This window comes from Sardina pilchardus, chromosome 22 (assembly GCF_963854185.1).
Source record: "Sardina pilchardus chromosome 22, fSarPil1.1, whole genome shotgun sequence".
NCBI classification, from domain to species: Eukaryota; Metazoa; Chordata; class Actinopteri; order Clupeiformes; family Clupeidae; genus Sardina; species Sardina pilchardus.
This window is the reverse complement of record NC_085015.1, coordinates 3,149,825-3,177,152: the sequence shown is the minus strand read 5'-3', so window position 1 is coordinate 3,177,152 and position 27,328 is coordinate 3,149,825. Positions and strand designations below refer to the sequence as shown.

General features: G+C 36.7%; 1 protein-coding gene across 1 annotated transcript in view; it reads left to right on the top strand.

The window, feature by feature from the left end:
- Nucleotides 1-27,328, top strand: part of LOC134069757 (NACHT, LRR and PYD domains-containing protein 1 homolog) — a 124,927-nt gene that overhangs the window by 35,714 nt on the left and 61,885 nt on the right. Inside the window, exons 2-4 of the mRNA XM_062525819.1 lie at nt 24,165-24,284; nt 24,776-24,826; nt 25,093-25,350. Coding sequence (XP_062381803.1) covers nt 24,230-24,284; nt 24,776-24,826; nt 25,093-25,350 — 364 coding nt within the window. The 5' untranslated portion in view covers nt 24,165-24,229. The remainder of the gene's footprint in view (nt 1-24,164; nt 24,285-24,775; nt 24,827-25,092; nt 25,351-27,328) is intronic.

The following is a 27,328-nucleotide window of genomic DNA, read 5'->3' as shown; positions in this document are numbered from 1 at the left end:
AGGGCCCCTATTAAGGCACTTCTCATTACATAACTATTCCACTGAAGGGCCCTATTCAGATATCAGAGAACATAGATATTGGACCACCAAAATGACCAAATCAGCATGCACTCTTTACTGTGTGTAGTTAGCATTTATTGATAGAACATGTGAGGGAAAACTTGTGATCACTTTATAAGTTACCAGAACACATGGTACAAATACCAAAGAAACAGACAGACTAATAGCAACTGACTTTGACCTTATAAACAACCATTAGTAGTAACACCATTTTAACGATATCTAAACAAACAGAATTAATTAAATCAAATATATTTTAATAACGTACATCACATGACTTCTTCTACACCATCTGTCAGAGAGACAGGTAATGGGGATGATGGGATGCATCTTTACAAGGAGTGAATAGAGGAATAGCCTCCCCTGAGCTAATAAAAAACAAATGGTAGCCTACAGTATATTAATAATCCTGTTGCTGCCAATGGAGTCATGCAATGAGCAGTTGCTAATTTGACATTTTGATTGCATGGTGATGCACAAGAACTTTGGCAGACTGGTAACTACTGTAGGCCTACATATACATCGGAGTGGAATCTGTATATCTATCTCTGAAATAATGTAATTCATAATAAACTTCAGAAGAAAAAAATATGACTTGAATGATCACCAATTCCAGACCATCTTATTTCTGTACATCCAGTAGTGTAGCCTCCCCAAGCAAAATAGCTTCTAGGTTGCCAGTCTTCGTCCTTCAATTGCTGAGTATGTTATTTGGTGAATGGTTGTACTAATGTGTTGTGGTAATTTAACATATTGAGCCTGTTTCTGTTTACCTGGATGTTTTATCTCGTGTCACCCTCCAGTTGCACAGTGCAGAGGAAAGACCCATGTTGTGTAGTTTGATTATGAGCGTGGTGGGGATAATAGTGTTAAAAGCTGAGCTATAGTCAATATCAATACCAAGCACTAACACTACTGCCATCTGACATGTAACATATAACTAGTGTGGTGGTAAGAGCACCAGTCTAAACAGATACATTCTGCCTCAGTTGGGCTGGACATGAATATGCGTTTATATGATTATTTTTGATAAAACTAAAAGAATGTTCTAAAGAAAAGTCAGGGGTACTGAATGAGAACCAATTGGTGATTTAGAAGATGAGACATGCCTGTTATACTGTAGATGTTAGATTATTTACTAATGTATCTATTTATTCATTTAATTCATGCAAAGTCTCATTTATCTGCCTATGTGCATTAAAAGCGCTACATAAACAAAACTGCCTTGTCAAAAAAGCAAGAATGTGTCTGTTAGAAGTGGAAGTACAGCTCAGCAAAGGTCACTTGTGATATGTAACCTGATGTAAATATTGGTGTTATGAAGTCCATCCATATGCTGTATGTTACGGAGGCTGGGAGAGGGGCGGGGTGACTAGATTCTGCAGACGCTCAGTTCTAGCACCCTTGGCACTCTGCAGTGGTGTATCTGCTCCATGGCTTAATCATTAACACAATGACATCGTTAAGACATCCTGCTTGTGGAGTTTCAGTCTCGGACCATTGTGAAGAAAGAGTCCCTGGGAGCCTGAGTTTGGAAAGGAGAAAGCTCTCAACTGTAAGGCAGCAGTCACTTAGGAACACTGATAATTATATACAGTATACACTATATTGCCAAAAGTATTGAGTCACCTGCCTTGACTCACATATGAACTTCAGTTACATCCCATTCTTAATCCATAGGGTTTCATATGATGTCGGTCCACGCTTTGCAGCTATAACAGCTTCAACTCTTCGGAGAAGTCTTTCCACAAGGTTTACGAGTGTGTTTATGGGGCCATTCGGATCATTCTGAATCAGAATCAGTTTTATTGGCCAGGTTTTGCATAACAAACAAGAAATTTGACTCCAGTTAATCTTTGCACTCAAGTACAACACTCAACAATAACATAAAACACAGTAAAAAAAGAATAAGGGCAGTAAGTTATGTATAAGAATAAAGAAATAAATACAATATGTACATTTACAAATAAGTAGATGCTATGGGTGGCCTTGTTGTCCCTGTCAAGGCTGGTCGTGCACACCCCAACAGGCACAGGCAAGACGCAGGATGCAATGTGCAATTGAAGAGAGAGAGAGAGAGAGTGGGAATTAGTGCAGTATCAGTATGAGATTTAAGATTAAATATAAATATGGGGCAAGGCAGTACAAAGCCAAGATGATGTATTAATAACGATATTGTAACTGTAAGATTGAAGTGCACATGATATGAGGTAGCTGAGCAGAACAGGTTGATTCACTTTGTCCGGTGTACGGCTGGTTGCTATTTCTGAGTGTTCAACAGAGTGACAGCTTGGGGGAAGAAGCTGTCTTTGTGTCGTCTGGTTTTGGCAAACAGTGCCCTGTATCGTCAGCCAGAGGGAAGGAGGTTGAACAGTTTGTGACCAGGGTGTGAGGGGTCAGTAGAGATGTTTGCTGCCCTTTTCCTGACCCTGAGGTGCAGATGACAGACTGAATGATCGCTGAGTAGAAAGTGGTCAGCAGCTCCTTAGGCAGATTAAACTTCTTTAGCTGTCTCAGGAAGGATAACCTCTGCTGGGCCTTCTTCTGTCAATGTGGGAAGACCATTTTAGGTTCTGTGAGATAGTTGACCCCAGGAACCTAAAGGAATTCACATTGGACACAATGTAATTCTGAATGGCAAGGGGGGGGGGGGGGGGGTGATGGGGGACTGTTCCCCACTGTCATCTCCACGGTCTTCTTGGGGTTAAGCTCCAGGTGGTTCTGACTGCACCACTGGACCAGCTGATCCACTTCCTGTCGGTAAGCAGACTCATCACCATCCTGGATCAAACCAATGAAGGTGGTGTCATCCGCAAACTTCAGGAGTTTTATAGATGGGCTCTTTGAGGTGCAGTCATTAGTGTTGAGGGAGAAGAGCAGTGGGGAAAGGACACACCCCTGTGGGGCGCCTGTACTCTTTGTATTCTTTCAGAAGCGCATTTGTGAGGTCACACACTGATATTGGACAAGGCGGCTGGCTCTCAGGATCCGCTCTAATTCATCCCAAAGGTGTTCTATTGGGTTGAAATCAGGACTCTCTGCAGGTCAGTCAAGTTCATCCACACTTAACTCTATCATCCATGTCTTTAATGGACCTTGCTTTGTGCACTGGTGCACAGTCATGTTGGAACAGGAGAGGGCCATCACTGAGCTGGGCTTGGTCCCTTAGTTCCAGTGAAAGGAACTCTGAATGCTTCAGCGCAAAAGATTTTGGACAATTCCATGCTCCCAACTTTGTGGGAAGATTGGCGATGGCCACTTCCTGTTCCAACATGACTGTGCACCAATGCGCAAAGCAAGGTCCATAAAGGCATGGATGACAATTGACAAAGTTTGGTCTGGATGAACTTGACTGGCCTGCACAGAGTCAACAATGGGAATCAACAGAACCCAATGCAATAGAAAACAGAAGTTGCACCGTGTCGCTATATATTGGCCACTAGTTGGCGCTCCAAGACCACAAATTGAGCAGAAGAGTAGCATTCAGGATAACAGCCACGTGACAGACTAGGGATGATGCGAATGGCGAAATGTGCCTCAACAACTAAATGTGTTCACCTTTTTGACACAACCCCCCAATTGTGATGAATGTTAAATTGTTCTAACATTGAAATTATAACAATGATGAAGTAATAGGCCAGTAGGTAGCACTTCCTTTTACAGTCCCCTAATTACTAGGTATTTACCAGGTAACAACATGGTCATGTTCCTTAGTAGTATCATTCAATATTTCAGCCATTCAGTTACCTACTGTACCATGTAATTATGTGGTAACTATACTGGTAAAAATGAGGGTAATTACAGAGTAAATATAAAACCATTACATAGAAATGTCTTAACTATTACAAAGAAACCATTCTGAATTAAGGGTCAATTACTTCTGTAAAATAAAGGTAACTACAGGATAATTAATTATTACACAATTACCACATAAAGAAAGAGAAATCATGGCCATGTTACCTAGTAGTACCATTCAATATTTCAACCATTCAATTACTTACCATGTAATTGTGCTAATTTGGCTGTTAATAACTTTGCTTAAAACTGTATTTACTGGGAAAGAACAAAGTTGTTTCTAAGAAACTACATTATTTATTTCCCTTTTATTTTGTGGTCATCTTCAGCACATCGGCCTATACCCATTTATCATGCATGGGTTTATTCAGTACTTACCTCATAACAACAACTCCATCAGGGTCCATCTTCCTTATTACTGGGTCATTGTACATACTGATTAAAATGTACTTGGTAAATACATGGTTGTTTCCATTGTATTGATGTCCGCACCCAATTGTCACCATGCATTTTCCGCCATGCATTTTCTGCAATATTACCTGATTAAACTGAACTAATTTCTAATTTAATTGGAAGTGAAAACTTTGAGAACTCCGAGAGTTTCCCGCGAGTATAAAGCCTTCAGCTAGTCAGCAAGACCTAGCTGTTAACACGATGTGGATTGTCAATGACTGCGTGAGATAGCCTGCACGGCACTTGCACTCGTTCTCTCTCCGGACCTCGCTGAAGACGTCTTTCCATCCATTAGGCAACTAGCCTGCACGTTGAGCTTTCTTTGTTGCCTGGAGTGGCATGAAAGAGTTTTGGTTTTGGTTTTAGGCTTCAACGCACACTAGCAACGTTACAGGCCTGCAACACGAACTCTGACAACTGGTTGGGTATAGCCTACTCATTTTTTATTTATTTAATAACTGCCGGCTATAGTATAGAGTTTGGTATTTTATTTTAATGCAAAAGAAAACCATTGTTTATGTATGGTTCATTTACTGCTTGGATGTTGGTTGTATTACATTCAATACCTGAAACTGAAAGTTAGCCTATTGAAAACTAGGCTATTGAAGATTGAGTGTAATGCATGTGTAAATAAGAGAAAATAGTGAATTTATTCATGCTTTCTTTTCCAGTCCAGTTTCATCTTATTTAGCCTACTTAGAAAATAGTTGTGAATAACCTGGTAACACTGAAGAAAATGCATAGTCATAACTTGAATAGATGGAATGAAAAATAAATGGATCATTGTGTAATTACTTGGAAAGAAGTTGTTAACAATGTGGGACTAAACCAGACTTTCTTTTCCAGTCCAGTTTCGTCTTATTTACTTAGAAAATAGTTAGTGAGTAACCTGGTAACATTGCAGAAAATACATGATGACAACTAGACTGGTTGGAATTTTAAAATCAATCTTTGTGTAATTAGTTAGAAAGAAGCTGTTAATAACATGGAAACAATTCATACTTTCTTCTCCAGTCCAGTTTCATCTTATTTACTCAGAAAATAGTTCAGTTTAACCTGGTAATATTGCAGAATATATACATGGTACCCTAGGTTGTTAAAAAGAAATGTCTTCGTATAATTACTTGGTAAGTGGTTGTTGGTAACATGGTAAAAATTCAGGCTTTCTTTTCCAGTCCAGTTTCATCTTATTTACCTTGAAATTAGTTCAGTTTAATCAGGTAATATTGCAGAAAATGCATGGCGGAAAATGCATGGTGACAATTGGGTGCGGACATCAATACAATGGAAACAACCATGTATTTACCAAGTACATTTTAATCAGTATGTACAATGACCCAGTAATAAGGAAGATGGACCCTGATGGAGTTGTTGTTATGAGGTAAGTACTGAATAAACCCATGCATGATAAACGGGTATAGGCCTACTACAGTATGTGCTGATGATGACAGCAAAATAAAAGGGAAATAAATAATGTAGTTTCTTAGATACAACTTTGTTCTTTCCCAGTAAATACAGTTTTAAGCAAAGTTATTACTAGCCAAAGTAGCACAATTACATGGTAAGTAATTGAATGGTTGAAATATTGAATGGTACTACTAGGTAACATGGCCATGATTTCTCTTTCTTAATGTGGTAATTGTGTAATAATTATCCTGTAGTTACCTTTATTTTACAGAAGCAATTGACCCTTAATTCAGAATAGTTTCTTTGTAATAGTTAAGACATTTCTATGTAATTGTTTTATATTTACTCTGTAGTTACCCTCTTTTTACCTAGCCTATATTAGTTACCACATAATTACATGGTAGGTAACTGAATGGCTGAAATATTGAATGATATTACTAGGGAACATGGCCATAATTTCTTTCTTTTTATGTAGTAATTGTGTCATAATTATTCTGTAGTAACCTGTACATTCTCAGAAGTAATTAAACATTAATTCAGAATAGTTTCTTTGTAATAGTTAATACATTTCTATGTAATTGTTTTATATTTACTCTGTAGTTACCCTCTTTTTACCTATATTAGTTACCACATAATTACTTAATATTACCATGTTGTTACCTGGTAAATACCTAGTAATTAGGGGACTGTAAAAGGAAGTGCTACCGGCCAGTAATATGAATCAATACATGAAAAACTGCATGTTTTGAGTGCAGCGGTATAATTATAGTGCATGAAAATGCACTATACTGTTATTCCAAGTTTTCTTATTACAGTGCATGAAAATGCACTGTACTGTTCTTCCTCGGTCTTCTTCTTCTTATTATTATTACAGTGCATGAAAATGCACTGTACTGTTCTTCCTCGGTCTTCTTCTTCTTATTACAGTGCATGAAAATGCACTGTACTGTTATTCCAAGTCTTCTTATTACAGTGCATGAAAATGCACTGTACTGTTATTCCAAGTCTTCTTATTATTACAGTGCATGAAAATGCACTGTACTGTTCTTCCTCGGTCTTCTTATTATTATTATTATTACAGTGCATGAAAATGCACTGTACTGTTCTTCCTATTCTTCTTATTATTACAGTGCATGAAAATGCACTGTACTGTTCTTCCTATTCTTCTTATTACAGTGCATGAAAATGCACTGTACTGTTCTTCCTATTCTTCTTATTACAGTGCATGAAAATGCACTGTACTGTTCTTCCTATTCTTCTTATTATTACAGTGCATGAAAATGCACTGTACTGTTCTTCCAAGGCTTCTTCTTCTTATTATTCCGCTGATCAAATTCATTTTTTCTATTCAGCTTGAACCGTTTAACTTAGAAACTTCATTCAAACGTCGCAACGTAGGTCTTAAATAGGGGAAGGCTGCTATGTATTTTTCAACTTTGTAACTTTTATACTTTTTAAACTATAAATTAAAAACTATTAAAAATTTCCCCATAGACTTAACATTGGCCTCTATGACATCACAGTCGGATCGTTAAGCAATTAGAATCTTATGCCAGGTGGCCAGCCCCACCTGCAGCAGCTCTCTCTCTCTCTCAGGCTTTAAGCATACAATCTCTCTGTGAAGACTACATATCCTGTTAACTGTTTCCTCTTTCCACAACTGTTTCAAAATAAAAGTCCTCACTGCAATAATACACTATTAAATCATTTAACCATTGAAACTACTCAACTATTTAACTGTTCAACCATTCCAACTGTCAGTTATCATCAACTATGCCTCCAGTCAACTACATGAGACCTCCATGTACCTAGCAACCAATATAGCAACCATTTAAATTAAGCGTTTATGACCGTTTCCATAGCAACCAACATGATTTTACTACAGTAACTTCTTTATTCCCAATAGTGGCAGCCATGGATATCCTATCAACAAATGTTTCAAAATAGAAGTCCTCAGTAGCAAGTTAGCTAGTTAGCATGGTTAGCATAGTTAGCATTGTTAGCATAGTAAGCATTTTTAGCATAGCTGCTAGAAATGATTAGCTAAGTTAGCTAATCAACCTAGTTAACATGGTTAGCATAGTTAGCATTGTTATCATAGTTAGCATTGTTAGCATAACTGTTAGAAATGATTAGCTAAGTTAGCTAATCAACCTGGTTTGCATAGTTAGCATTGTTAGCATAGTTACCATTTTTAGCATAACTGATAGAAATCATTAGCTAGGTTAGCTAATCAACCTGGTTAACATTGTTAGCATTGTTAACATTTTTACCATAACTGTTAGAAATCATTAGCTAAGTAAACCAATCAACCTGGTTATCATTGTTAAGATAGTTAGATAACATTTTATCATACCTTTTAGAACTCATTAGTTAAGTTACAACTGGAATGTTTAAGCTTTAAACTGTCTACCTTCACACATCAACTGTCTTTAAACTATGCAACCACCATGTTTACCCTAGCTACACCTTAGTAACCATATCTACATTATCTATCTATATATTTTTGCATTTTCATGCACTGGTAATTCCTTGGAATTGCATTTCTAGTTAAACTTCTTCTTCTAACGCTCGCAATTCAGCTTCAACCGTTTAACGTAGAAACTTCATTCAAACTTTGTTGCGTAGGTCTTGCTTATGCCATATGTGCTTTGTATTTTTCAACTTTGTAACTTTTATACTTTTTAAACTATTAGTTTAAAACTATTACCATTTCCCCCATAGACTTAACATTGCTCATTATGACATCACGGCAGCAATTAGAATGTTACGCCAGGTGGCCAGTCCAGGTGCAGCAGCTCTCTCTCTCTCTCAGGCTTAAATTGATTACACCTGTATCAACTGTCAGTTTCTCTGGCTTTAAGCATACAATCTCTCTGAAGACTACACATATCCTGTTAAACTGTTTCCTCTGTCCACAACTGTTTCAAAATAAAAGTCCTCACTGCAATAATACACTATTAAATCATTTAACCATTGAAACTACTCAACTATCTAACTGTTCAACCATTCCAACTGTCAGTTATCTTCAACTATGCCTCCAGTCAACTACATGAGACCTCCATGTACCTAGCAACCAACATAGCAACCATTAAAATTAAGCGTTTATGACCGTTTCCATAGCAACCAACACGATTTTACTATAGTAACTTCTTTATTCCTGATAGTGGCAGCCATGGATACCCTATAAACAAATGTTTCAAAATAGAAGTCCTCAGTAGCAAGTTAGCTAGTTAGCATGGTTAGCATAATTAGCATTGTTAGCATTTTTATCATAGCTGCTAGAAATGATTAGCTAAGTTAGCTAATCAACCTAGTTAGCATTGTTAACATAATTAGCATTGTTAGCATGGTTAGCATTGTTAGCATAGTTAGCATTTTTAGCATAACTGCTAAAAATGATTAGCTTAGTTAGCTAATCAACCTGGTTAGCATTGTTAGCATAGTTAGCATTGTTAATTATTAGCATAGTTAGCATTTTTAACACAACTGCTAAAATGATTAGCTAAGTTAGCTAATCAACATGGTAAGCATTGTTAAGATAGTTAGCAATGTTAGCATAGTTAGCATTTTTAACATTACTGCTAGAAATCATCAGCTAAGTTAACTTATCAACCTGGTTAGCATTGTTAGCATAGTCAAAATTTTAGAATACCTGTTAGAAATCATTAGTTAAGTTAGAACAGGAATGTTTAAGCTTTAAAATGTCTACCTTAACACCATCAACTCTCTTTAAACTATGCAACCACCATGTTTACCCTAGCTACACCTTAGTAGCCATATCTAAATTTTTTTGCATTTTCATGCACTGGTAATTCCTTGGAATTGCATTTCTAGTTATTAAACTTCTTCTTCTAACGCTCGCAATTCAGCTTCAACCGTTTAACGTAGAAACTTCATTCAAACTTTGTTGCGTAGGTCTTGCTTATGCCATATGTGCTTTGTATTTTTCAACTTTGTAACTTTTATACTTTTTAAACTATTAGTTAAAAACTATTACCATTTCCCCCATAGACTTAACATTGCTCATTATGACATCACGGCAGCAATTAGAATGTTACCCCAGCTGGTTAGCCACCTGGGCACCAACTGTCAGTTTCTCTCAGGCTTTAAGCATACAATCTCTCTGAAGACTACACATATCCTGTTAAACTGTTTCCTCTGTCCACAACTGTTTCAAAATAAAAGTCCTCACTGCAATAATACACTATTAAATCATTTAACCATTGAAACTACTCAACTATTGAACTGTTCAACCATTCCAACTGTCAGTTATCATCCACTATGCCTCCAGTCAACTACATGAAACCTCCATGTACCTAGCAACCAACATAGCAACCATTAAAATTAAGTGTTTATGACCGTTTCCATAGCAACCAACATGATTATACTGCAGTAACTTCTTGTTTCCTGATAGTGGCCACCATGGATACCCTAGCAACAAATGTTTCAAAATAAAAGTCCTCTCTAGCAAGTTAGCTAGTTAGCATGGTTAGCATATTTAGCATTGTTAGCATAGTTAGCATTTTTAGCATAACTGCAAAAAATCATCAACTAAGTTAGCTAATCAACCTGGTTAGCATTGTTAGCAAATTTAGCATTGTTAGCATAGTTAGCATTTTTAGCATTACTGCTAGAAATCATTGGTTAAGTTAGCTAATCAACCTAATCAACCTGGTTAGCATTGTTAGTAAAGTTAGCATTGCTAGCATAAATAGCATTTTTAGCGTAACTGCTAGAAATCATTAGCTAAGTTAGCTAATCAACATTTTAACATGAATAGAAATCATTAGTTAAGTTAGAGCTGGAATGTTTCATCTTTAAACTGTCTACCTTCACACTATCAACTCTCTGTAAACTATGCAACCACCATGTTTACCCTAGCTACACCTTAGTAACCATATCTACATTATCTATCTATTTTTGCATTTTCATGCACTGGTAATTCCTTGGAATTGCATTTCTAGTTCTTCTTCTAACGCACGCAATTCAGCTTCAACCGCTTAACGTAGAAACGCCATTCAAATTTTGACGCGTAGGTCTTACTTACGCGATGTGGGCTTTGTATTTTTCAACTTTGTAACTTTTATACTTTTTAAACTATTAGTTAAAAACTATTACAATTTCCCCCATAGACTTAACATGGCTCATTATGACATCACGGCAGCAATTAGAATGTTACCCCAGCTGGTCAGCCACCTGGGCACCAACTGTCAGTTTCTCTCAGGCTTTACAATCTCTCTGAAGACTTCTGTTCTGTTCCCCTGTATCCTCTGCGCACAACAGTATCAAAATAAGTCCTCCTAATTCCATTCAACTTTATATCCATTCATCTTCTTCAAACCATTCACTCATCCACCCATTCTAAACAGTCTGCCTATCAACATCAATTAGACGCTCTACATTCAACTTTTAAACAATCTAGTCTGTCTCAGGCTGACTAGCCAGTTAAATTGATTACACCTGTATCTGTATCCACTACTCTCAGTAGAGAGCTGTGTCTCTCCATTCTACAAGAATATAAGGCACATTCCATCCAACATTCTATCCATTCATCTTCTTCAGACCATTCACTCATCCACCCATTAAACTGTCTATCAACATCTATTAAACAATCTGTCTATCAACATCCATTAAACTCTCTGTCTATCAACATTAATTAGACTATCTACATTCAACTTTTAAATTATTTACTCTGTCTCAGGCTTTAAGAGTAGGCTACTCTGGCTCTCTTAAGACTAGCCAGTTAAATTGATTACACCTGTGTCAACTACTCTCAGAGAGCTGTATCAGTGTCTCTCTTAACAAGAATATAAGGCACATTCCATCCAACCTTCTATCCATTCATCTTCTTCAGACCATTCACTCATCCACCCATTAAACTGTCAATCAATATCTATTAAACAATCTGCCTATCAACATCCATTAAACATTCTGTCTATCAACATTAATTAGACTATCTACATACAACTTTTAAAGTATTTACTGTGGGTCCCTCTCAAGCAGCGTTTATATGTCCTCCCTCGCTCCTCGATCCTCAATGATCTACATAAAGAAAGATAGAAGAAGGGCTAGACTATCCCATTGTTGCCGCTCCATCATTCTTTATGTAGATCAGTGAGGAGCGAGAGAGGACGCGTAAACGCTATATGAGAGGCACCTTCTGTCTTAGGCTTTAAGCATACAATCTCATTAAGACTACAGATCCTGTTTCACTACGTCCTCTGTCCACAACTGTTTCAAAATAAAGGTCCTCACTGCAATAATACACTATTAAATCATTTAACCATTGAAACTACTCAACTATTGAACTGTTCAACCATTCCAACTGTCAGTTATCATCCACTATGCCTCCAGTCAACTACATGAAACCTCCATGTACCTAGCAACCAACATAGCAACCATTGAAATTAAGTGTTTATGACTGTTTCCATAGCAACCAACATGATTATACTGCAGTAACTTCTTGTTTCCTGATAGTGGCCACCATGGATACCCTAGCAACAAATGTTTCAAAATAAAAGTCCTCACTAGCAAGTTAGCTAGTTAGCATGGTTAGCATTGTTAGCATAGTTAACATTTTTAGTATAACTGCAAAAAATCATCAACTAAGTTAGCTAATCAACCTGGTTAGCATTGTTAGCAAATGTAGCATTGTTAGCATAGTTAGCATTTTTAGCATTGCTGCTAGAAATCATTGGTTAAGTTAGCTAATCAACCTGGTTAGAATTGTTAGTAAAGTTAGCATTGCTAGAATAATTAGCATTTTTAGCGTGACTGCTAGAAATCATTAGCTAAGTTAGCTTATCAACATTTTAACATGACTAGAAATCATTAGTTAAGTTAGAACTGGAATGTTTCATCTTTAAACAGTCTACCTTCACACTATCAACTCTCTGTAAACTATGCAACCACCATGTTTACCCTAGCTACACCTTAGTAACCATATCTACATTATCTATCTATTTCTGCATTTTCATGCACTGGTAATTCCTTGGAATTGCATTTCTAGTTACAGTGCATGAAAATGCACTGTACTGTTCTTCCTCGGTCTTCTTCTTCTTCTTCTTCTTATTCTTCTTCTAACGCACGCAATTCAGCTTCAACCGTTTAACGTAGAAACTTCATTCAAACGTTGTTGCGTAGGTCTTGCTTATGCCATGCCTGCTTTGTATTTTTCAACTTTGTAACTTTTATACTTTTTAAACTATTAGTTAAAAACTATTACAATTTCCCCCATAGACTTAACATTGCTCATTATGACATCACGGCAGCAATTAGAATCTTAGGCCAGGTGGCCGGCCACCTGGGCACCAACTGTCAGTTTCTCTGGCTTTAAGCATACAGTCTCTCAGAAGACTACATATCCTGTTAACTGTTTACTCTGTCCACAACTGTTTCAAAATAAAAGTCCTCACTGCAATAATACACTATTAAATCATTTAACCATTGAAACTACTCAACTATTGAACTGTTCAACCATTCCAACTGTCAGTTATCATCCACTATGCCTCCAGTCAACTACATGAAACCTCCATGTACCTAGCAACCAACATAGCAACCATTAAAATTAAGCGTTTATGACCGTTTCCATAGCAACCAACATGATTATACTGCAGTAACTTCTTGTTTCCTGATAGTGGCCACCATGGATACCCTAGCAACAAATGTTTCAAAATAAAAGTCCTCACTAGCAAGTTAGCTAGTTAGCATGGTTAGCATTGTTAGCATAGTTAGCATTTTTAGCATAACTGCAAAAAATCATCAACTAAGTTAGCTAATCAACCTGGTTAGCATTGTTAGCAAATTTAGCATTGTTAGCATAGTTAGCATTTTTAACATTACTGCTAGAAATCATCGGTTAAGTTAGCTAATCAACCTGGTCAGCATTGTTAATAAAGTTAGCATTGCTAACATTATTAGCATTTTTAACGTAACTGCTAGAAACCATTAGCTAAGTTAGCTAATCAACATTTTAACATGAATAGAAATCATTAGTTAAGTTAGAACTGGAATGTTTCATCTTTTAACTGTCTACCTTCACACTATCAACTCTCTATAAACTATGCAACCACCATGTTTACCCTAGCTACACCTTAGTAACCATATCTACATTATCTATCTATTTTTGCATTCTCATGCACTGGTAATTCCTTGGAATTGCATTTCTAGTTATTAAACTTCTTCTTCTAACGCACCCAATTCAGCTTCAACCGTTTAACGTAGAAACTTCATTCAAACGTTGTTGCGTAGGTCTTGCTTATGCCATGCCTGCTTTGTATTTTTCAACTTTGTAACTTTTATACTTTTTAAACTATTAGTTAAAAACTATTACAATTTCCCCCATAGACTTAACATTGCTCATTATGACATCACGGCAGCAATTAGAATCTTAGGCCAGGTGGCCGGCCACCTGGGCACCAACTGTCAGTTTCTCTGGCTTTAAGCATACAGTCTCTCAGAAGACTACATATCCTGTTAACTGTTTCCTCTGTCCACACCTGTTTCAAAATAAAAGTCCTCACTGCAATAATACACTATTAAATCATTTAACCATTGAAACTACTCAACTATTGAACTGTTCAACCATTCCAACTGTCAGTTATCATCCACTATGCCTCCAGTCAACTACATGAAACCTCCATGTACCTAGCAACCAACATAGCAACCATTAAAATTAAGCGTTTATGACCGTTTCCATAGCAACCAACATGATTATACTGCAGTAACTTTTTGTTTCCTGATAGTGGCCACCATGGATACCCTAGCAACAAATGTTTCAAAATAAAAGTCCTCACTAGCAAGTTAGCTAGTTAGCATGGTTAGCATAGTTAGCATTGTTAGCATAGTTAGCATTTTTAGCATAACTGCAAAAAATCATCAAATAAGTTAGCTAATCAACCTGGTTAGCATTGTTAGCAAATTTAGCATTGTTAGCATAGTTAGCATTTTTAGCATTGCTGCTAGAAATCATTGGTTAAGTTAGCTAATCAACCTGGTTAGCATTGTTAGTAAAGTTAGCATTGCTAGCATAATTAACATTTTTAGCGTAACTGCTAGAAATCATTAGCTAAGTTAGCTAATCAACATTTTAACATGAATAGAAATCATTAGTTAAGTTAGAACTGGAATGTTTCATCTTTAAACAGTCTACCTTCACACTATCAACTCTCTGTAAACTATGCAACCACCATGTTTACCCTAGCTACACCTAAGTAACCATATCTACATTATCTATCTATTTCTGCATTTTCATGCACTGGTAATTCCTTGGAATTGCATTTCTAGTTATTATTATTATTCTTCTAACGCAGCCAATTCAGCTTCAACCGTTTAACGTAGAAACTTCATTCAAACGTTGTTGCGTAGGTCTTGCTTATGCCATGCCTGCTTTGTATTTTTCAACTTTGTAACTTTTATACTTTTTAAACTATTAGTTAAAAACTATTACAATTTCCCCCATAGACTTAACATTGCTCATCATGACATCACGGCAGCAATTAGAATCTTAGGCCAGGTGGCCGGCCACCTGGGCACCAACTGTCAGTTTCTCTGGCTTTAAGCATACAGTCTCTCAGAAGACTACATATCCTGTTAACTGTTTCCTCTGTCCACAACTGTTTCAAAATAAAAGTCCTCACTGCAATAATACACTATTAAATCATTTAACCATTGAAACTACTCAACTATTGAACTGTTCAACCATTCCAACTGTCAGTTATCATCCACTATGCCTCCAGTCAACTACATTAAACCTCCATGTACCTAGCAACCAACATAGCAACCATTAAAATTAAGCGTTTATGACCGTTTCCATAGCAACCAACATGATTATACTGCAGTAACTTCTTGTTTCCTGATAGTGGCCACCATGGATACCCTAGCAACAAATGTTTCAAAATAAAAGTCCTCACTAGCAAGTTAGCTAGTTAGCATGGTTAGCATTGTTAGCATAGTTAGCATTTTTAGCATAACTGCAAAAAATCATCAACTAAGTTAGCTAATCAACCTGGTTAGCATTGTTAGCAAATTTAGCATTGTTAGCATAGTTAACATTTTTAGCATTGCTGCTAGAAATCATTGGTTAAGTTAGCTAATCAACCTGGTTAGCATTGTTAGTAAAGTTAGCATTGCTAGCATAATTAACATTTTTAACGTAACTGCTAGAAATCATTAGCTAAGTTAGCTAATCAACATTTTAACATTAATAGAAATCATTAGTTAAGTTAGAACTGGAATGTTTCATCTTTAAACAGTCTACCTTCACACTATCAACTCTCTGTAAACTATGCAACCACCATGTTTACCCTAGCTACACCTTAGTAACCATATCTACATTATCTATCTATATCTGCATTTTCATGCACTGGTAATTCCTTGGAATTGCATTTCTAGTTCTTATTATTCTTCTTCTAACGTGTTTAATGCAGCTTCAACCGTTTAACGTAGAAACTTCATTCAAACGTTGTTGCGTAGGTCTTATTTAGGACATGTGTGCTTTGTATGTTTCAACTTTGTAACTTTTATACTTTTTAAACTATAAATTAAAAACTATTAAAATTTCCCCATAGACTTAACATTGGCCTCTATGACATCACAATCGGGTCGTTAAGCAATTAGAATCTTATGCCAGGTGGCCAGCCCCACCTGCAGCAGCTCTCTTTCTCTCTGGCTTTAAGCATACAGTCTCTCAGAAGACTACATATCCTGTTAACTGTTTCCTCTGTCCACAACTGTTTCAAAATAAAAGTCCTCACTGCAATAATACACTATTAAATCATTTAACCATTGAAATTACTCAGCTATTGAACTGTTCAACCATTCCAACTGTCAGTTATCATCAACTATGCCTCCAGTCAACTACATGAAACCTCCATGTACCTGGCAACCAACATAGCAACCAGTAAAATTAAGCGTTTATGACCGTTTCCATAGCAACCAACATGATTTTACTACAGTAACTTCTTTATTCCTGATAGTGGCCACCATGGATACCCTATCAACAAATGTTTCAAAATAAAAGTCCTCACTAGCAAGTTAGCTAGTTAGCATGGTTAGCATAGTTAGCATTGTTAGCATTTTTAGCATAACTGCAAAAAATCATCAACTAAGTTAGCTAATCAACCTGGTTAGCAAATTTAGCATTGTTAGCATAGTTAGCATTTTTAGCATTACTGCTAGAAATCATCGGTTAAGTTAGCTAATCAACCTGGTTAGCATTGTTAGTAAAGTTAGCATTGCTAGCATAATTAGCCTTTTTAACGTAACTGCTAGAAATCATTAGTTAAGTTAGAACTGGAATGTTTCATCTTTAAACTGTCTACCTTCACACTATCAATTCTCTGTAAACTATGCAACCACCATGTTTACCCTAGCTACACCTTAGTAACCATATCTACATTATCTATCTATTTTTGCATTTTCATGCACTGGTAATTCCTTGGAATTGCATTTCTAGTTAATGTGTGTAACTCATCTATAAATATTGAGTGAATGGTACAAATATTTGTGTTGTGCTTTCTGCTGGGCTTATTGCAAAAGAGCTGCGGGTTACACTAGCCTGGCTCTGCCTGTCCTTCACTCAATTAATTACAATGCATGAAAATGCACTGTACTGTTCTTCCTAGGCTTCTTCTTATTATTATTACAGTACATGAAAATGCACTGTACTGTTCTTCCTTTTCTTCTTATTATTATTATTACAGTGCATGAAAATGCACTGTACTGTTCTTCCTAGGCTTCAACTTCTTATTAGAGTGCATGCAAATGCACTCTACTGTTATCCGACATCTTCTTATTACAGTGCATGAAAATGCACTGTACTGTTCTTCCAAAACTTCTTCTTATTACAGTGCATGCAAATGCACTGTACTGTTCTTCCTAGGCTTCTTATAGTTATTATTATTCCGCTTACCACTTTTTCTAACCGCAATTTCTCTTCAACCGTTTAACTTAGAAACTTCATTCAAACTTTGTAACGTAGGTATTCTAATGGATCGGGTTGCTATGACTTTTCAACTTTGTAACTTTTATACTTTTTGAACTATTAAATAAAAACTATTCAAAATTTCCCCATAGACTTAACATTGGCCTCTATGACATCACAATCAGGTCGTTGAGCAATTAGAATCTTATGCCAGGTGGCCAGCCCCACCTGCAGCAGCCCTCTCTCTCTCAGGCTTTAAGCATACAATCTCTCTGTGAAGACTACATATCCTGTTAACTGTTTCCTCTTTCCACAACTGTTTCAAAATAAAAGTCCTCACTGCAATAATACACTATTAAATAATTTAACCACTGAAACTACTCAACTATTTAACTGTTCAACCATTCCAACTGTCAGTTATCATCAACTATGCCTCCAGTCAACTAAATGAAACCTCCATGTACCTAGCAACCAACATAGCAACCATTAAAACTAAGCGTTTTTGACAGTTTCCATAGCAACCAACATGATTATACTACAGTAACTTCTTTATTCCTGATAGTGGGCACCATGGATACCCTAGCAACTACTGTTTCAAAATAAAAGTCCTCACTAGCAAGTTAGCATTGTTAGCATGGTTAGCATAGTTAGCATGGTTAGCATAGTTAGCATTGCTAGCATAGTTAGCATTTTTAACATAACTGCTAAAAATGATTAGCTAAGTTAGCTAATCAACCTGGTTAGCATTGTTAACATAGTTAGCATTGTTAGCATTTTTAACACAACTGCTAAAATGATTAGCTAAGTTAGCTGATCAACATGGTTAGCATTGTTAACATAGTTAGCAATGTTAGCATAGTTAGCATTTTTAGCATTACTGCTAGAAATCATCAGCTAAGTTAACATTGTTAGCATAGTCAAAATTTTAGAATACCTGTTAGAAATCATTAGTTAAGTTAGAACAGGAATGTTTAAGCTTTAAAATGTCTACCTTAACACCATCAACTCTCTTTAAACTATGCAACCACCATGTTTACCCTAGCTACACCTTAGTAGCCATATCTACATTTTTTTGCATTTTCATGCACTGGTAATTCCTTGGAATTGCATTTCTAGTTATTATTATTATTCCGCTGATCAAATTCATTTTTTCTATTCAGCTTGAACCGTTTAACTTAGAAACTTCATTCAAACGTCGCAACGTAGGTCTTAAATAGGGGAATGCTGCTAAGTATTTTTCAACTTTGCAACTTTTATACTTTTTAAACTATAAATTAAAAACTATTACAAATTTCCCCATAGACTTAACATTGGCCTCTATGACATCACAATCGGATCATTAAGCAATTAGAATCTTATGCCAGGTGGCCAGCCCCACCTGCAGCAGCCCTCTCTCTCTCAGGCTTTAAGCATACAATCTCTCTGTGAAGACTACATATCCTGTTAACTGTTTCCTCTTTCCACAACTGTTTCAAAATAAAAGTCCTCACTGCAATAATACACTATTAAATCATTTAACCATTGAAACTACTCAACTATTTAACTGTTCAACCATTCCAACTGTCAGTTATCATCAACTATGCCTCCAGTCAACTACATGAGACCTCCATGCACCTAGCAACCAACATAGCAACCATCAAAATTAAGCGTTTATGACCGTTTCCATAGCAACCAACCTGATTTTACTACAGTAACTTCTTTATTCCTGATAGTGGCAGCCATGGATACCCCATCAACAAATGTTTCAAAATAAAAGTCCTCAGTACCAAGTTAGCTAGTTAGCATGGTTAGCATAGTTAACATTATTAGCATAGTTAGCATTTTTAGCATAACTGCTAAAAATGATTAGCTACGTTAGCTAATCAACCTGGTTAGCATTGTTAGCATAGTTAACATTATTAGCATTGTTAGCATTTTTAGCATAACTGCTAAAAATGATTAGCTAAGTTAGCTAATCAACGTGGTTAGCATTGTTAGCATAGTTAGCATTGTTAGCATAGTTAGCATTTTTAGCATTACTGCTAGAAATCATTAGCCAAGTAAACCAATCAACCTGGTTATCATTGTTAGCATAGTTAACATTTTAGAATACCTGTTAGAAATCATTAGTTAAGTTAGAACAGGAATGTTTAAGCTTTAAAATGTCTACCTAAACACTATCAACTCTGTTTAAACTATGCAACCACCATGTTTACCCTAGCTACACCTTAGTAGCCATATCTACATTATCTATCTATAATTTTTTTTGCATTTTCATGCACTGGTAATTCCTTGGAATTGCATTTCTAGTTATCGATATTATTCTTCTTCAGACACTTTTTGTGCGTTCAATTCAGCTACAACCGTTTAACGTAGAAACTTCATTCAAACTGCGCTGCGTAGGTCTTACTTAGGTGACTTCAGCTATATATTTTTCAACTTTGAAAACTTTATCGTTGAATTTATATTAATTTTTTAAAACATTTTTTCTCCCATAGACTTAACATTGGATTATGACATCATAATAGGGCAATTAGAATCTTATGCCAGGTGGCCAGCCCCACCTGCAGCAGCTCTCTCAGGCTTTAAGCATACAATCTCTCTGAAGACTACACATATCCTGTTAAACTGTTTCCTCTGTCCACAACTGTTTCAAAATAAAAGTCCTCACTGCAATAATACACTATTAAATCATTTAACCATTGAAACTACTCAACTATTTAACTGTTCAACCATTCCAACTGTCAGTTATCATCAACTATGCCTCCAGTCAACTACATGAAACCTCCATGTACCTAGCAACCAACATAGCAACCATTAAAATTAAGTGTTTATGACCGTTTCCATAGCAACCAACATGATTATACTGCAGTAACTTCTTGTTTCCTGATAGTGGCCACCATGGATACCCTAGCAACAAATGTTTCAAAATAAAAGTCCTCACTAGCAAGTTAGCTAGTTAGCATGGTTAGCGTAGTTAGCATTTTTAGCATAACTGCAAAAAATCATCAACTAAGTTAGCTAATCAACCTGGTTAGCATTGCTAGCAAATTTAGCATTGTTAGCATAGTTAGCATTTTAGCATTACCGCTAGAAATCATCAGTTAAGTTAGCTAATCAACCTGGTTAGCATTGTTAGTAAAGTTAGCATTGCTAGCATAATTAGCATTTTTAGCATAACTGCTAGAAATCATTAGCTAAGTTAGCTAATCAACATTTTAACATGAATAGAAATCATTAGTTAAGTTAGAACTGGAATGTTCCATCTTTAAACTGTCTACCTTCACACCATCAACTCTCTGTAAACTATGCAACAACCATGTTTACCCAAGCTACACCTTAGTGACCATATCTACATTATCTATCTATTTTTGCATTTTCATGCACTGGTAATTCCTTGGAATTGCATTTCTAGTTCTTCTTCTAACGCATTTAATGCAGCTTCAACCGTTTAACGTAGAAACTTCATTCAAACTTTGTAACGTAGGTCTTGCTTAGGACACCCGTGCTATTTATTTTTCAACTTTGTAACTTTTATACTTTTTAAACTATAAATTAAAAACTATTAAAATTTCCCCATAGACTTAATATTGTGATTATGACATCATAATAGGGCAATTAGAATCTTCTGCCAGGTGGCCAGGCCAGCTGCAGCAGCTCTCTCTCTCTCTCAGGCTTTAAGCATACATTCTCTGTGAAGACTACATATACCTGTTAAACTGTTTCCTCTGTCCACAACTGTTTCAAAATAAAAGTCCTCACTGCAATAATACACTATTAAATCATTTAACCATTGAAACTACTAATCTATTTAACTGTTCAACCATTCCCACTGTCAGTTATCATCAACTATGCCTCCAGTCAACTACATGAGACCTCCATGTACCTAGCAACCAACATAGCAACCATTAAAATTAAGCGTTTATGACCGTTTCCATAGCAACCAACATGATTTTACTACAGTAACTTCTTTATTCCTGATAGTGGCAGCCATGGATACCCTATTAACAAATGTTTCAAAATAAAAGTCCTCGGTAGCAAGTTAGCTAGTTAGCATGGTTAGCATGGTTAGCATAGTTAGCATTGTTAGCATAGTTAACATTTTTAGCATAACTGCTAAAAATGATTAGCTAAGTTAGCTAATCAACCTGGTTAGCATTGTTAGCATAGTTAGAATTGTTAGCATAGTTAGCATTTTGAACATTTCTGTTAGAAATCATTAGTTAAGTTAGCTGATCAATCTGGTTAGCATTGTTAACATAGTTAGCATTGTTAGCATTTTTACCATAACTGTTAGAAATCATTAGCTAAGTAAACCAATCAACCTGGTTATCATTGTTAACATAGTTAACATTTTAACATACCTTTTAGAAATCATTAGTTAAGTTACAACTGGAATGTTTAAGCTTCAAACTGTCTACCTTCACACATCAACTCTCTTTAAACTATACAATCACCATCTTTACCCTAGTTACACCCTAGTAGCCATATCTACATCATCTATCTATACATTTTTTCATTTTCATGCACTGGTAATTCCTTGGAATTGCATTTCTAGTTTTCCCTATACTACTCCGTCTAGAATAGTTTGATCCGCCCGCGTTTACTTCAGCCGACCAACCAGCAAATAGAGGGCGTTCCTGAGAGCGATTACGTTTAAGTAGCAAGTTGTTATCATTGTGTCCCCTGTTGTTAAAGGTAAACTATGCAACATTTTTCAGTTAATCAATTCGTTTCATACTGTTAATGATTAAATGAGTCATTACCGGTCAAACAATGTTTTTTTCGGCCGCCCTAGTGGTCTGTAGCGGTAGAACCACGCTTGCAATTTCAGGAATCCTTGGGCACGCACCCATAGACCAGGAAGTCTTATGTGATGTCTCGATCATGCTCATGAAAAGGCAGACTGACCGATTGAGGACTTCTGTAAAATATACATGCTAAAGCTGTAGAGGAAGCTCTGCAGAGAAATATGCATAAAACGAGAAAAAACGAGAAGCGAAAGCAAAACCGGCGTTGAAATCGCCAATCCTGCATAGTTTACCTTTAATATACACATCATTAACGTTAGTGAACTCCAATGATTTCAAACTTCAGACAAGCATCCACCAACCAGGAAATAAATGTTTGCCAATGAGTCTAGGCCAGACTCTCCGTTTGTGGATATATGTATAGCATGGTTTTATTTCAATTAGCATAATGGCTGGTTTGATTTGCATTAGACATGATCTTATGGAAAGTACCCCATGCCAATCTCTAGGTATGGTGAAGGGTATTGTAATTCCAAAGGCCAAGGGAACTCTATCAGGATGCATAGTATGGATCCATGAAATAACTGTCCTTTAGTTTTTAACTGGTCTCTATGGTAATTAACATAGGGGTGTCCTTACTTATCGGTTGGTTGGGTTGTTACTTATGCAGCCTGTATTTTAAGGAAGATTATTTATTTATTTATTATACATTATTCATTCACATAGAAAATTGGTGTCCTTAAAAGTTAGATTTTTACTCATATTTGTTTTTAATTATTATTAAGGCATTAAGATCCAATTCCAAAAGCATTTTTATGTGTTCACGGGGTGTTCACTCTTGTTCTTTCTGTACAGAGTGTTCATGAGCCAAACCACAGCTATAGGCAAATGCTCACACATTCATATGTTTAAAAAGCACTATTCATGGGTTTCATCAGGTCCCTTTCCACAGGTGTGTTAATCAAGCACCATGCATTCATAATCTAGGTGCTTGATTTTATACACCTGGGGAAAGGGACATGATGAAACCCATGAATACTTAGCGGGTGACATATCGTCCACTCGTGTCTTGTGTCTGTAAATGGCAGCTCTGATTGGAAATTGGCAACTGGTGGCTTTGCCTCTGTCTCTTGTATACGTGACCAAGGGGACAGAGGGTGCTTCTGTGACTATGTGTTCCCACAGTACTATAGGACCCTGTAGGGTTAGAAGATCACCAGTTAGCAAACTAGATGTAAGCGCTTGATTTTGTGTACTGTACTGTATGTGTGTCTCTCTCTGTCTATGAGTTTTCGCTTGTGAATGTGTGTGTTGGGGGTAATGGGATGTGTGTGTGTGTGTGTGTGTGTGTGTGTGTGTGTGTGTGTTTGCTTGCCTGCATTTGTGTGTGTGTGTGTTTTATGTGTCTCTGTGTGAGTATGTTCACTTGTGAGTGAGTATGTGTGTGTGTGTGTGTGTGTGTGTGTGTGTGTGTGTGTGGATAATGGTGTGTGTGTGTGTGTGTTTTTTATGTGTGTGTGCGTGGGAGTGTGTGCGCATGCATGCATGTACATGTTTATGTGTGTGTGCGTGCAGCTGCATGTGTATTCCTGCCTGTCTACTGTGTGTGTGTCTATTTAAATTATAACAAGAATAATAAAATCTGACTCAATCTATATTGCGCTTTGCTGCGCGGCGGTCATAATAAAATCAAATCTGACTAAATCTATATCGCGCTTTGCTGCGCGGCGGTCATAATAAGTAGTTCTAATGTGGTCTCTGTATTGCCCATGATCTCTTCCACATTCCTATAGTTCTGTCATCAGTTGAGGAGGACTGAAGGAGACGCTGTGCATGAAGGGGCGGAGACAGTGATGTCATGGCCTGCAGCATCCAATCAGACAAACAGGAAGTCCAGCACAATGTGGAAGCAGGTCAGTTATCTTCTGTACTCATCAGCACAAAACACTACATTGGTTGAAACTTAAGAGCATATGGCTAAAGAACAGTGTATTGGTTGGAACTTTAGAGCATATAGCTAAAGAACACTACATTGGTTGGAACATAAGAGCATATACAGTAGCTAAAGAACACTACATGTACATTGGTTGGAACATTAGAGCATATGGCTAAAGAACACTACATTGGTTAGAACTTAAGAGCATATGGCTAAAGAACACTACATTGGTTGGAACATAAGAGCATATGGCTAAAGAACACTACATTGGTTAGAACTTAAGAGCATATGGCTAAAGAACACTACATTGGTTAGAACTTAAGAGCATATGGCTAAAGAACACTACATTGGTTGGAACATAAGAGCATATGGCTAAAGAACACTACATTGGTTGGAACATAAGAGCATATGGCTAAAGCTTGTTCTGATGCACCGCTGTAAGCATTTGGGTCAAATCTGTGTACACAGGTGCAGGTGCTGAGAGTGAGACATCTGCAGCATCTCCAGCTAAAGCCACAGGTAAGCCCTGCGACAGCCAACACCCTGAGAGAAATAACAGATCAGTGATCAATAACAACTGAAATCTTAAAACAGTAAGAGGAGTCAAACTGCAATTTCAAAACAATGATACAGTATACAGTAACAGTGCTTATATTGGCCACAGTTATGGCACCACACCAGTATCACAGTGCTTGTATCGGCCACAGTTATGGCATGGTTCTGGTTTTGTGGAGATGTGCGTCTTGGCCACAGTAGGAATTCACAACATAAAACTCTCCTTACAGATCAAGTACTTAACGCTCAGTGTGAACTCATAAATGGGATTGGAGATGCTGCTCTCAAAGCTCTGCTGGTTGGTCTTCGGACACCCACCTCTGACATGGGCCCCGTGATTACAGACTGGGAGAAGAATGAGGTTCTGCAGAAGCACAGTGTGACTCAGGAGCAGGTGACCTGCCTGGTTGACATGGTGCAGAAGAAGGGTGAACGGGCCTGTGAGAGATTTCTCTCCCTCCTTAAAGAAGTGGAGCCTGGTGTCTATGGTGAGTGCCCAGTGTAATGGATGACCATTATGGCTAACCGTGGCTCTGGTGAACATGTTGATATAGTGCTGCAGAGGGGTGAACTTGGCCTCTATGGTGAGTTGGGTTTGTAGACACCTCAGTGGTCAATGCCCATATGAGTAACCAATCACCAGGAGAAAATGTGGTCTAGTGGGTTCAGCACAACACACAGCACAACACATCACTGTGATCCACATAATGAAACAGAAGTTTAAATTGCATGATATATGAAATAATGAAGAAAAAAAATATTTCCACACATTTTATTACCAGTCATAGAGCACATTGAACAATTCCATAATTTAAAAATATATATATATATATTAATAGGGGGTAGATCTAGGTTTGTTACTTTGGGGCAACAACATGCAACAATGGTAATAAATACAAAAAGTGCAGTCTATTTGAAATATATCTCTTTATTCCAGAACAAAATACATTTTATGAAAGATCTTCAACACCAACTTCATTTAAAAAAACATTTGTGCTGAAAAAGTAATATATTTACAACTATTTACAATTTTAGTGGGGTTTGTTACCTAGAGGTAACAATGCGCAACAAAGGAGTATTATTTTTATCCATTCATTCCCAGTTTATGTATGCATGTTCCTCTTCGTCCTCTTTCAGCTCTCCATCTCTTTTTTAAGCACCTCCATCTGGAGATATCAATAAGCACATATCAATAAACATATTGTTATTGTTATTAAGTATTTTAAAATATAAAACAATGTACATACTGACAAATACTCAACACGTCTTGGTATCCTGCCATTAGACTCTGTGTAACTAACTATCATATAAACAGGGAATCCTCATTCCACTGTTGCATATTGTTGCCTTGAGGCAACAGAGCTATTTTACACTTTTACAAAATAAATATTCAATGAAAACATAATCAACAGAGTGAAACTGAATCAGAACTTACCCAAAATTGAGAAAATATTTTTTATTTCATGGAAATCCTAAGGAAAATGTCACTTTTTCAAAGGTGTGTGGAGCTGAAAAAACCATGCCTGCCGCATGTGAGTGCAGGTGAGGAAAAGAGATTGAAAAGGGTATATTTTACAAGTCATGTGATCAAATACAAGCATTCCGTTGGCTTTTCATACTTCCTCCTGATCAAAATGAGCATTTTTTATTGGTGTATGATTTTGTAGGCCTGAGAAAATGAGGGGACACGGGTTTGTTACCCTGAAGCAACACTATGCAATAGAGGGATATACATTATAGTATATAGTATACATAATATATAGTAATTCCATTGTAGAAATAATGTTTTGGTTTTGTTATGGAAAAATAAGGCATTATTAGTGTAATGTAGCTGGTCCATTGATTTCTAATCATTATGGGTGTTTTAAGAGACATTGACTGTGTTTACATGCACTTTAGTATCCCGGTTATGATCGGGGTTTTGAAGTATCCCGGTTTTGTATTTGTGCATGTAAAAATCGGGATAAGCCTCATAACCGGAATACTAAAGTGCATGTAAACGCAGTCATTGGCATCAACCATAATTTCCTCTAAGGAGGCACATAGAGGGGAGCAGATGAAATACTGTTCAACATTGTGGTGACTACAAACAAATGAAGTCACGAGATGCTAAGTGAGGGAGATAAAAACACAGTGCAAACTTTATTTTATTGTCCAAAACTCCAACATATTCCATGAAAACTTCAAAGCAGCATGGCAGACAATGACAAGGCCAGACACAAACTGCTAGCGCATTGTGCAAATATGCAATAAACTGTGTTGTTTCTATACAAAAATATGGTCAACAAAAAATGTGCTCTCCCTACTCAACCCCTCCATATAGCCGTACCTATGCCCAGGAAGATATATTCATTTGCACTTATGCCCACATGGTTTTGATCCCAATTAAATTAAAGTATCAGTGCAAAACCCACACACAACATACAGGCAGTATCATATGGCTACTATAAACATAATATTAACATT